This window comes from Desmodus rotundus, chromosome 12, assembly GCF_022682495.2.
Source record: "Desmodus rotundus isolate HL8 chromosome 12, HLdesRot8A.1, whole genome shotgun sequence".
In the NCBI taxonomy this organism is placed as follows: Eukaryota; Metazoa; Chordata; class Mammalia; order Chiroptera; family Phyllostomidae; genus Desmodus; species Desmodus rotundus.
In genome coordinates, this window is record NC_071398.1 from 83,491,362 (window position 1) to 83,503,615 (window position 12,254).

At 44.7% G+C, this 12,254-nt stretch overlaps 1 protein-coding gene across 2 annotated transcripts in view; it reads left to right on the forward strand.

The window, feature by feature from the left end:
• HSD11B1 (hydroxysteroid 11-beta dehydrogenase 1) overlaps nt 1–1,176 on the forward strand; it is a 52,799-nt gene extending 51,623 nt beyond the window's left edge. For both annotated transcript variants that reach the window (XM_053915212.1, XM_024552270.4), the window contains one exon: nt 254–1,176. In XM_053915212.1, the coding sequence (XP_053771187.1) occupies nt 254–471 (218 nt within the window). In that variant the 3' untranslated portion in view covers nt 472–1,176. The remainder of the gene's footprint in view (nt 1–253) is intronic.
• The last annotated feature ends 11,078 nt before the right edge of the window (nt 1,177–12,254 follow it).

The window sequence follows — 12,254 nt, forward strand, 5'->3', positions numbered from 1 at the left end:
ATGATTCAAATCTCTCAACTAATGAGCTCTAGCTGCCCCCACAGATCTTCATCTGGGAAGACAGGGCCTGTTTTAAGCCCCTCTTTGCCCAACAGGCCCTAAACATACCCAGTCTTCTCCATGTATTTCCTACAGGGCCCATGGGCATTGCAGAGCAAGCCCCTAATGCTTAAGTTATTGGGGTCGGCGGGCCTTTCACCATGTGGACTCTACCAGTCTGGGATAACCCCGCTCTTCTCTGGCCATTTTACAGAGTCAGCCAAGAAGGCGGTTTCTGAGATACTCAAAGAAGAGGGAGCTCCAAAGGAAGACTGTGCCCTGGAGATCATCAAAGCGGGAGCTCTGCGCCAGGAGGAACTGTATTATGACAGATCGGTATGGCCCAGTCTCCTGCTCAGAAACCCAGGCAGGAGCATCATGGAATTTCTCTTCCTGAGACGTTTTAACATGGACAAATTCATAAACAACTAGGAACTTCCTTGGGGCTGGGCATGATAAGGGAGCTTGGGACTGTTCTGCCTGGTATTTATCTAAGCTCTACCCACAAAGGCATCTCCCCGGAGACATAAATGTGTCTCCCCAGAAAGCTGTAAGTCACGCCTCACATCTCACAGTTTGGAAGAGTTCCTCTAATGCTTGCACAGTGGACATGTAATCTATGTCATGGACCTGCAGTTGTGTCTATGAGTTTTGTTTTGTTCGCTTGCTTAATCCCTTCACCTTGGTCAACCAGCCCCACAACCCTCCTTCCCTCTGACAGCTGTCAGCCTGCTCTCTACCTATGGGTCTGTTTCTATTTTGTTTGTTAGTTTATTTTGTTCATCAGATTGCACATATGAGGGAAATCATGTGGTACTTGTCTTTCTCCGACTGGCTTATTTCACTTAGCGTAATGCCCTCCAGGCCCATCCATGATGTCACAAAGAGTAAGATTGCCTTCTTTTTTACGGGAACGTGCAGTTGTGAAATTGTTAGTAACCACGGGTATAATTACAAGGTAGTTAGATCAAATTTACTTCATATATAATGATGTTATGATGCTTAACATAATATTAATTATAACCAAGTCACATAAACTTCATAAATCATAACTGGTGGCTGTAACTTCATTTCATCCACTATTTTCTTTTAAAACCGTAACTTATGCAAGTAAAAGTTATCAAAGTTTATTTCTTATTTTGTGGTCTAAATCTCTTTGTTGTTTTTGAATTGACGAAATCACCCTACTCCTCATTTAATAGACATGATGCCTTTACTATATTGTATATTTCAGGTAGTTTTTCTATTGTTGTTTATTGCTCCTCCAGGAAGGAGAGCCCCTGGGCATGAATCACTAGGGGGAAACCACAGAAGTGGAAGTCCCTGAAAACTTAAGCCATAGAACCTATGCTCACTTATTGCACTCAGAGTGCATCAAGCAACAATACATGTAAAGGCTCAACTGGGTTTTAGAAGTCTGGAGAGAAGCAGTTGGAGTTCAAATCCTGCCACTCATTCATTCAGTCAACAACTACTTATCAAACACCTGCCAGGGATCACCTGACTACAACCAAATAGGAACAAGACATCAGCTGTATTAACAACTCAACAAAGCCCTAATTAGGTCCCCAAAAGGTGAGAGATGGCAAATTGGGTGATTTTAGTAGAGTTTAATAACAAGGGGATTATTTACAAACGTGTGGGCAAAGTCGAAGGGCAATCAGAAGAGATAGAGTAGTATCTCAGGGCTAGTTGCAGCTGTTTCCAAGCCTAGGCCCACCTTAGGAACAGGAGAGAGAGATCCTTTATGAAAACCCAGAGACAGAAAGAACTGTGTGGACAGTGCCACGTGGGAGGAGCCATGCCATTCAGTTCAGGGATGCAACCAGCCCACCAAAGACCTTGAAGGAGAGATCTGGGAGAATAAATACCTCAACGTCCCTCTTACCTCACTCTGATTTCCTGCTGATGTTTTCTATTAGCTGAATGGAGGGGCAAGGGAACAGATTGATATAAACCATACAGGACAGCCTGCCCCATGCACAGAGCAGGGTAGAAAGGGATGGAGAGTGTTCTGGAGAGGCAGAGAGTATGTCCAGCAGAACCCAACACTCTCAAATGTAGGGCTTCCATGGTTAGAGATTCTGGAGCACAAGACATGGGCCTGGAAGCGTAGGGGAAATTTCCTTTTCCTGCCTCTTAATCGAAATGACTGGACAGGAAAACAGATTGGAGTCCATCGAGCCTGCCAACCACATGGACAAGGAGCTGGATCTGAGAGTGTGAATATGACTGGACTTGACTTAGACAGAGGCCCTCCCCAGCCTATGCTCAGTGCACAGGAGCAGGAGAGGCCTGCCTGCACCTGCGTGCGAGAAAACAGATCAAAAACTTCTCTTTCTGACTCTATAGCATAATAACACACATGCGCAGAAACGCACACAGTAGGAACATGTGATCTAGTGGGTGTCTGGGTTTCTGACCAATCAGATTAACACCTTTACTCTCCTGTAGAAATGAGGTTCGGTCGGCACAGACTTGTGTGATGATACAAAATGCAATAATTCCTTTACTGAAGGGTAGGGACACTATTAAAAGTGAGTCAGAATTTGCTTGAGGAAAAGTTAAACCTCTTGCTAAGGGAGGCTCTCCCCAAACCCAAAAGGGAAGATCTCAGCAATTAGGTCTGAGAACTGAAATCATAATTTTCTGTCTTCATTAGCATGACTTTACGATGTCATCGTCTTTATTGGCATGATTTTACTATTCCAAGCAACTTTTGTCCAGGAAGATAAATGTTGCAAATCCACTTTAAAATGCTCAACTTTTCGACAGAGAGCATGAAGTGACTGTTAACCCTTCATGAGTCTTTGGAACCCTCACCTCACTATACTCCCCAGTGCCAAACAGTTGCGTCCCCTTGCCCAGTCCTAGTCAAGCCTCCACATTGAAGACCCACCTGGAACTAGACTCCAGCACCTCACGAATCCCCCAACTTTGTCTTCCCCATTCCTAAAGGCTATTAAGACTCCATCAAGGTAGTTCCCCTCGCCTACCTAGGTAAGCAATAAAGTCAGCCTTACCTTACCACCAGGGGGTTGTAGTGATCTTTTCAGGGAGCCAGCATTCCACTAGCCCTTTCCAAAGGCCCTCTCGAGGGCCCACATCCAGTTCCTAACCTGGCTTCCCTGACCCCTAGATATCTGCTCCCTCTCTCTGGAGGGGCACGGGTTCCCACAGCCGGAGCCAAGCTCCAATTTCAGCGGCGGCGGCGGCAGCACCATGGCTCTTGTCATTGCCCACGTTCCACTTAGAGGAACCTATTCTGCCCAGCGCACTTTATCGCGACCTCAAAAATGAACGTACAAGGATGTCATTTTCACATTGGACGTGGAATTCACTTCTCACCCACAGTGGCACAAAAATTCCGCATTTCTTTGTGGACTCCAAAAGCAATTCTTCTCTCCCTGAGTGAGCCCTGTCGCATATTTCTGATATTTTGGAGGGGAGAAGGCGACTGAGTTCACATTCATTAAGCGTGAGTCATCTAACTCCAGAGACTTCCCTTGGCCAGGTCTCTTTCAAAGAGCTGCCTCCCAGCTCCACCTCGCGTATGACTCTGATGCCCAGAGAATTCTGCTCCCGCCCTCCTGCCCCCTCCCTTGTTTATCATGCGCAGTGGGCTCTGACTCCAACCTGAGGCCATTTAGCAATTTTTTTCAACAAAGATACTCTCTTACCACGAGAATTATTGCACTACTGTTAGGAAAATTAAAAATTCACCAAACATTACGTTTGTGACTAGGACTAACCCTAACCAAAGAAATTAAAAACAATCTTAATGTCTACCCATGGGAGATCAATGTAATGAAGTCACTATATCATGACAAAAAGGGATGAGGGAGATTTATATGTACTCACACGCAAGGGCCCTCAAGACATACTGTTAAGTGTATAAAACAAGTTGCTTACAAATATGAATAATGTAATCCATTTTATGTTAAAATTGTACAGACACGCATGCCTTCCCATCATGTGTGTGTGTGTGTGTGTGTGTGTGTGTGTGATAGAGAGGCTGGCTTGTATAACTCACTATTCTAAGACATGACAAAATTAGGAGCTCCCATCTGAGGAGCAGACCTGTGATTCTTGTAACAGAACTGTTATGGGTTGCAACGTGTCCCCCCAAAAACCATATGTTGAAGTTCTAATCCCCAGTACTTCAGAGCAAAACATTTACTTCCTCATAAATCTGCAGGCTGGGCAGGGCTCAGAGACAACAGCACATTTCTGCTCCACTGAGCACAGCAAAGGTGACTCGAAGGCCACAATCTAGAATCACCTGAAGGCTTGACCATACACGTATCTGGTGCTTGAACTGGAAAAACTTGAACAGCTGGAGCCTGGAAGAGCTAGGAGCTCCTTGGGCATCACTATCGCCTGGTGGCCTCTCCACAGCGTCTGCCAGAATAGCAGCTTCAGGGTTGCTGGACTTCTATGCAGCTCAGGGCTCCCTACGTGTCCCAAGAGAAAGAGCCAGGCAGAAACTCTGTTGCTTTTTATGACCAACCATATGCTGTTGGTTGAAGTAGTTAGGAAGACCCAGCCCAATTCAAAGGAGAAGGAAAAAACAGACCCCACCTCTTGGTAGAGGAGTGGCATGTCACATCAAAAAAACAACATGCGGGATGGGGTAGCTACCCTTGGAAAATACCATCCACCATACGCCTTATACTCGGATGTCAGCTCCATGAGGCAGGGAGCTGCTTAGCCCAGCGTATTTCCAGAACCTAGAGGAGTGCCTGGCACGTAGGTGCCGAATCACAGATGATCATGAGCTGCCTGGAGGTGGGAGATAAAGTGTGGCACGAGTCCCAGAATCAGAGGCTTCTGCTGGTGACCCAAATGGAAAAAGAAGCTAGGTTTGAGAGAGCCGAAGCCCTGTATCGTCAGCAGGATGGGGGTGGGAGGAGGAAAGGAAAGGAGAGTTGAGGCAGAAGCATGATCAAATGACAAGTTTACAGCCAAAGTCAAGTAAAATTAATTTTGCTTTTAGCCTGAACTTTTAGGGGTCTCCTTAGGCCGAAAGACATATTAAGACTTCAGCCTTAGTTCAGTATAAATCAGCAACTCCCTGGTTCTTCTCACGTATCACTTACTGGACTGCGTGGAGAAAGCAAGAGAAGCTATGAAACAATACTGATGTTAGTAAACTAAACCTTTGACCTTTCCAAGAGGGTGCTGGTAAATGTTTAAAAACTGGCTCTCCAGGAAAATGGAAAAAGAACACTGATTTGTAATATTTGCTGCATTCACGATGTACTCTCACGGTGGTTGATTTCAGGCCTCCAACTGACCTCATTGAGTGTTTACACCAACTGACCTCGCTGAATGTTTACGAGAACATCAGCTCTCTCAAACCTGTGCGTGGCAGTGCGCGGCTCCAGCACACCACCCTGACTTCCACTTTCCACATTCCTGAAAGAACTAGCTCTGCTTAAAGGCCCAGCGTCTCTCCTCCTCCAAGGACGTGAAAGTGACAGAACAGCTTGTTTCTACCATTGTCAGGGAAAGAGAAGGAACAAGTGCTGCTCCCAAAGATGGGATACTCACACCTTTCAACTCTCAAGGTGTCAGCACCTTGCATGATGAAGTCAACAGCCTTAACTGAAATGGCAGCGAGTCCTAAAGTCGACCGTCATGTTTGCTAGCACTGAACTCCCATGAGACTAACAGAAAACCCCACTGGCAGTGGCTGAAGCCAGTAGACATTTCTTTTCCTCCCATCACAAAACACCTGGAAAGGACAGACCAAGGCCTCAGGGAGCCAGGTTCCTTCTGTATTTCTACTCAACTATCCATCCTCCTTCTTGTCTCTGTGTGGGCACAAGACATCTGCTCCACCTTCAGCATCATGCTGTGTTTTGGGCAAGAACAACAAGAATGTGAAGGACAAAAGGTGCATGGCACACCAGATGAACCTGACCCTTGATAAAGAGCCAACTGGGAAGCCCTATCCATGACTTCAGCTCACATCCCATGGGCTGGACTCACATCATGTGATCACCCCTCCCTTTAAGAGAGGTTGAGAAATGGAGCACTTTCTCACCCCTCAAAAGTGAGGTTCTGTTAGGCAACTGGAAGTATTTGTCACAAACATAAATCACAATAGAACAAAGGACACAGAACAAAAGGACACAATCCCTGAGATGTCAGACTCCTAACCATGGTAGCAGCAGTCATTCCCACTGACCATCTGCAAGGTCCTAATTTGTCACAGTACCACCACCACTACCCTCCACGCAGAAGAACATCTTAGCTTCCCATCTCTTCAAATTTTCCTCTAAGAAACTATGATTCCGTCTCCTCAGTAAAGAATGCATGAATGGCCCCAGAAATCAAGTAGCAGGGAGCCCTGAGGTGGCCTCAGAGGCACTGACTCACACGGGCACAGAGGACAGTCATCCCAAATGCTGGATAGCTCCTGCTCAAGGACAATTAGGTTCCACCTCACCACCCAAGTCTGTCCACACAGGCTGGACCTTTCTCCTTGATTGGACGGCTCTGGGCCAACATCTCAGACCTAAAGCATCAAAGATTCTCCATAGCACTGGTCTCCAAAACTTTTGATCACACACCTCATCATTAAAAAATGATTAGGCATATGTATTTCTAATAGATATATGGTTATTATTTTGATAATATATGCACATAATATTTACTAACATAAAACATACAGAAAATAGAAATCTTCAAAAGACAAGATAAAAATAAATAGACGTTCTAGTACTTTCTCCCCATAACCCAGTGCTTCCTCTGACGTGTCCCCTTTGGAGACCGTGACTCTAAAGTTGTGTAAGAGAAAGAAGGCAGCATATGTTATGTTACTAAATTGTTCTTTGGGACCTAAGTTACAAACCAGCTCACAGTGAGCTCCCACTCCCTGTCCAGGGTGCTGCACGTACCCTTCTGTCATTGCCTGCTGTCCAGGGAACTTACCAAGAACCCACATTTTCTTCACTAGTGCCCAGCCCAGAGCCCTGGGACAGTATGCTAATCAAGTCCCAGAGATTTCCCTTAATTTCTCAAGGGAGGTATGCAAACCAAACTAATTTGCAGTGTCAGCAGAAGAGAAAACTACATTAGCCACTCCGATATAGCACTCGTGATGTCTCACAGTGTGTCCAGCAACTCTGCCTCCACGTCAGCCTCTCAGCATCCCTAAATCTCCATCCCACTTGAGAGTCACCAGTTCATGGAGAATGCCAAGGAAAGGCAGGGCATCCCTCAATACTAAATCCTCCCTCCTCTCAGCAGTTCTTATCCTAAGTTCTCTAGTTTTTAGACTTACAAGTGGTCTAGTTAGACTTAGAATGTGCCTGAATTCTCTCATTCTTAAAAGGAGGCGAGGAGAGAGGGATGGGAACAGGGCAAATGGATAAGGAAAAAAGAGGGAAATTTCAAGAAGGTAAAACGGGACTTAGGACCCCAAGCCCACACAGGAGAAAGAATCCAGAAAAAGCAGCTCTAATCTGCATAGATCCAGAACACACCGGGTGAGGGCAAGGACCTGGAGCAAAAGGCAGTGCCACAGGGAAAATGGATTCTTAAGAAATGGAAAAGTGCCAGATGAAAACCCACTGTGTCTGGGAAGGCTTTGGAGGTGGGAGTTTCTGGGAAGGAAGATAAGGAAACAGAAGTCAAAGGGGAAGGCACATTGGCCAGTTACATGACCGGGAACCAGAAGGTAGAAGCTGAGAGACAGATTAAAAGACCCACACAGGCAAGGCCTGAAGGACCCAGAGAATGTCAGTGTTGTGCCTGCCTGTGCTGTGCTTCGCCGACCTGGGACTGTTGGGTTAGTGGACCTCCCTCCTACTGTCCTTGAACAGTCCTGTGGTAACCTGAATTCCAGGTAACAGAGTTGACAAAAAGCCATGCCACCCCAGGACCACAGAGGAAAACTATTCTAACAAAGACTTTTCCTTTTTCACTTCTTTTTACCATCAGGGGTAGCAGCGCCACCTCGTGGTGTACCGCACTGCACCACAATTTCTTTCCCCAATTCGTGCCCAGTTCTTTCTGCTCAAGGGCTACTACCAACTCTTCACAGCGTGTGCCTGCTTATGAGTCCTCGCTTAGGATGGATGAACAGACTTAGTGAAGGCGAGGCGGGACTCCGTCATCTGGTAGGGCCGGCTGGCCCTGGCAGCCAAAGACACCGTTGGCTTTGAGCTGTGGGGAGCTAGAGCCGTTCAACAGCGACAGCTAGTGGTCACCCTCAAAAGCAAGGTGCTCTGAGCTTCAGAGGGAAAGAAAACTCAAGGTGTGGGGAAATCAAGACAGACCGTGGCTGTGAGTGGAGGCTTGCGTACATCCAAAGCCATTCTTGGCTAAAATGGTAAGTAGAAAACCCAAGCTCTTTAACGTGATGTGCAAGGACCCTGGCTACCTCCCCAGCGACATTTCAGGCCACTTGCCCTGTTTTGATTCCTGAGGACATGAACTGCCCGTACTCAAGGCACCCTGCTGTTCCCACCATGCCTTGACTCACATCGTCTCTTCTACCCTGACAGGCCTTTGCTCTCCCCATTGTCTGCTCAACTCCTGCTCACCCGTTAAGACTGAGCTCCACCATTACCTCCTCCAAAAAAAGTTCCTTCCCCTAGGCTGGGATGGGTACTTTTCCACCCCATCCAGTGCCTCTATCATTTTCTATTCGTCTATCACTTGAATTCACTACACTCTAAATTTACTGAACACAGGTTTTAGTGTGTATAAGGATTTGATTAATGTTTGAGATATAAAGGACTCATAGACTTTGATCACTTTAAGAGTGGTGGGACCTTCACAAGTGAGCGTGCTCTTAGAATCAGAGGGAGCTGGCTCATGTGGACAGGAATCCCTGCCCTTGACCCTTAGGTTGGTCTGTCCTCATGCAAGTGAGTACTCCAAATCCTCGTAGTTTGGTTGGTCCAGAAGGTATTGTCCTGATTGTTCAGAATAGAAAAGCTCTGATTGGCTGGTGCTGCGCAGTTCTGACTGGATGGGATAAGCCTTAGCCCTATCTGACTGGTTGAAATAGGATTCCAGGAACTCCTTTATAAGGGCTGGCTCAGGTGGCAGAAACAATGCAGGAAGCAGTTCAGCAGAGAGGCAGGCAGGCCAGCACTGGCTTCTCCATGAAGGGCAGTTTGTGTGAGAGGCCCCTAGGCAGACATGGCTGCTAGGCTATGTTTTTTAAAATTTGAGCCCAGGTAGCCACCAGCAACCCTTCTTAGTAGGTGTCTTTTTTCCTCAGGGTTCACACTGGTTTTCATTTTTTTTATGTCTACTAAATTGTACTTACCAGTGGTTAATAATTATCCTGAGCAATGCTGGGTAGACATGGCTACTGTTCAATAATCAGAAAACTATTAAGCTTTATGAAAGATTATGACAACACTAAAAGGTAAAAGTATGAAAAAATGTACAAACATGAGAAATGTCTATAACATAGTATCGAGCAGGAAGACAAACACGTAATTGTAGGATTACTCCACTTAAATTTTGTTGAAAAAAAAAATGTGCATACAGACAAAAGCTGGAAGAGAATGCGAAAAACGCAAAAACTATTTGTGTTTGAGTAGTAGTATTAAGGTGTTTATTTTTCCATTTTAAAAATTCTTTTAATGGCATTATATCACAATTTTTATATAAATAAGAAAAGGAAGTAGAAGAAAATCCGAATGCCTTCTGACCCATTTATTTCTCCATCAAGCTACTTTCACTATTAGTCTGCAAAGCGAGCTCTTCAGGTGCTCTCTGCAGAGCAGGCCTCCGGCAATCTACTATGCCAGCGCTTTGTTGAGATCTGTTTTAGCTCAATTTTACTGCATTAATCTAAATATTCTGTTATGGCTAATAGATTTGCTGAGTATAAAATAGATTGAAAGGTTAGTGTGGAAATGTGTAAAATGTATAGAAAAGGCTCTGGAGGATATTTTAGTTTGGAATGCGAGACGACCTGGAAAATAATTGAGATAGTTACATGAGGCTGTGGGAAGGAGTGACAGTTTAACCAGGAAGCAGAATTGCCAGTTTCAGAAAGAGGGTAACACTGTTAAATAGTAATTTTACTAGAGAGCAAACATCTCTGGAATTGGAGTGTCAGTGTGAGTACACTTCCTACTGTTGAGGCCCTCCGCGTTCTGGTCTACCTTCCTGTTTCCTCTTCTGTCTGTTCTGTATGTAACACACAACACACACACACATACACACAGCCCTTTGCTCCCACCCCAGGCCTAAGGCTCCTGTCAGAGTCTTCAAGGTCAAAGCTAGCGAGACCATCCTTCTCAGAAGCCTACGGTGAAAACTAATCTGTCTTTCTCAATGCCGAGACCCACAAGAATGGATCCATAGTTAGTTGTGCCTGCAGCTTAAATCTTTTAGATTCTTAGCACCTATAAAACAGACAAATCTCTTGCTAATATTAACCATCTCTCACAGCATAACTTGCAAGATTTATCACACTAAAAGGTCTACTATCTACAAGGACACAAAGCAACCAAAGAGAGAAGAGGGCTGAGAACTCAGTCCTGCCATAAGTGGGAAGTTGCACCTTCAGAGTCAACCATGCACATGTAGATGCTAAGGTCATATCTACTTTCCTCCTGACGGGTTTAGACTGCAGCAGCTTTGAGAATATTTGTGCTTAAGATGTTTATGTGGACATCTAGTTACCAGCTAGACACTTGAAAAACCAAGAAAGTTTGCAAATAACGTATTGGGAAGATCATAGAAAGGAATAGATTTAAGTACGCCCAACCTGAGCCACTCTGTGAGACTTGGAGTTCCAAGGTCCCCTCGCCACCCACCCCTTCCACCTTCTGCAAAACTTGGCGTGCCAAGGCCACCATGGACTATCCTGTTAAGAGTGTTGGTGGCATTATTCTAGAATAAATTAGATTTGAGGAATGCATTGGGAAGAAAACATTGGAGGGAACATAGGGGAGGCTTTTAAGGCAAGAACCATTCTGATGAGCAAGGTTGCTCTTTCCCAAAAGATGGATAAGGAGTCATCCAGTAAGGACAGGGAGGGGATGCTGGGTTAAAACTAGTAGCACCTGTTAAGGGTTTAACTTAGCGCTGTCTCCTGCAGTACGGGAAAAGGCATATTAGCAGTTTAAAATTTTCCCTTTCATATTTGGAATTTTGTCTAGTTACCCCAACACTACAATAAAATCTGATAATCCTATTCGTGCTTGTGTGATATTGTAAAGGATAAAGCAACAAGAGTATAAATTTAACTGTCGCTTACCCTATATTTACCCTTTCATGGGAGACCATAGAGGGTCCAGCATCTAGCAAGGAGACATGTGCCAAAGTTCCAGGATATGACCCTCAACAAAAGGACCTGGAAACGGTGAGGGGAAGCACAAAGTGCTGGCCAGTAAATACCAGGTGACCAGCTCAAGACTGATATAAATCCTCCTCAGCACTAACCATACTAGAGGAAAGGGACCCTCAGGTAGAGGCTGGCTGATGATTAAACTGCGTATCTCCACTTGAGCTTAAGTTGATTAATTGAGTTTTCTTTCTTTTTTTTAAAGATTTATTTATTTACTTATTTTTAGACAGAGGGAAAGGGAGGGAGAAAGAGAGGGAGAGAAACATCAGTGTGTGGTTGCCTCTCGTGAGCCCCTACTGGGGACCCAGCCCACAACCCAGGCATGTGCCCTGACTGGGAATCAACCCAGTGACTCTGGTTCACAGGCTAGTGCTCAATCCACTGAGCCACACCAGCCAGAGCTAATTCGAGTTTTCTTAAATCCTTTTTATCCAGATTTTCAAAACAGCATAGTTATACAAGTGACTCTAAAATTATTTTTATAGACAATGGTATATTTATTTTTCGTGTCTCATTCATAAATTTTATAGATGTGCTTTCTCTTTGTTTTAATTGATTTACCTAGCTGGTGATTTATTTTATTGATTTTGTTTTCTATTGGTATTTCTATCTCTCACCACATACACACACAAGAACCAGCTCCTGGATTTAGTTATCAATTCTGCTTTGAATTCTAACATCACACTGTTTTCTCCTTTTACATTCTTTCTACTCTCACTTCCTTTCCTTGATTTTTCTGACCATTTCTTAGAAATTTGTTCAAAAATAAATTGATTTCTAATCTTCCTTATTTCAGTGATATAAATACTTAAGATTATGAATTTTACTTGGATCATGCCTTGATCAGACCTCAGAGATTTTTGTCCTTAATGTTCTCATTAGTATT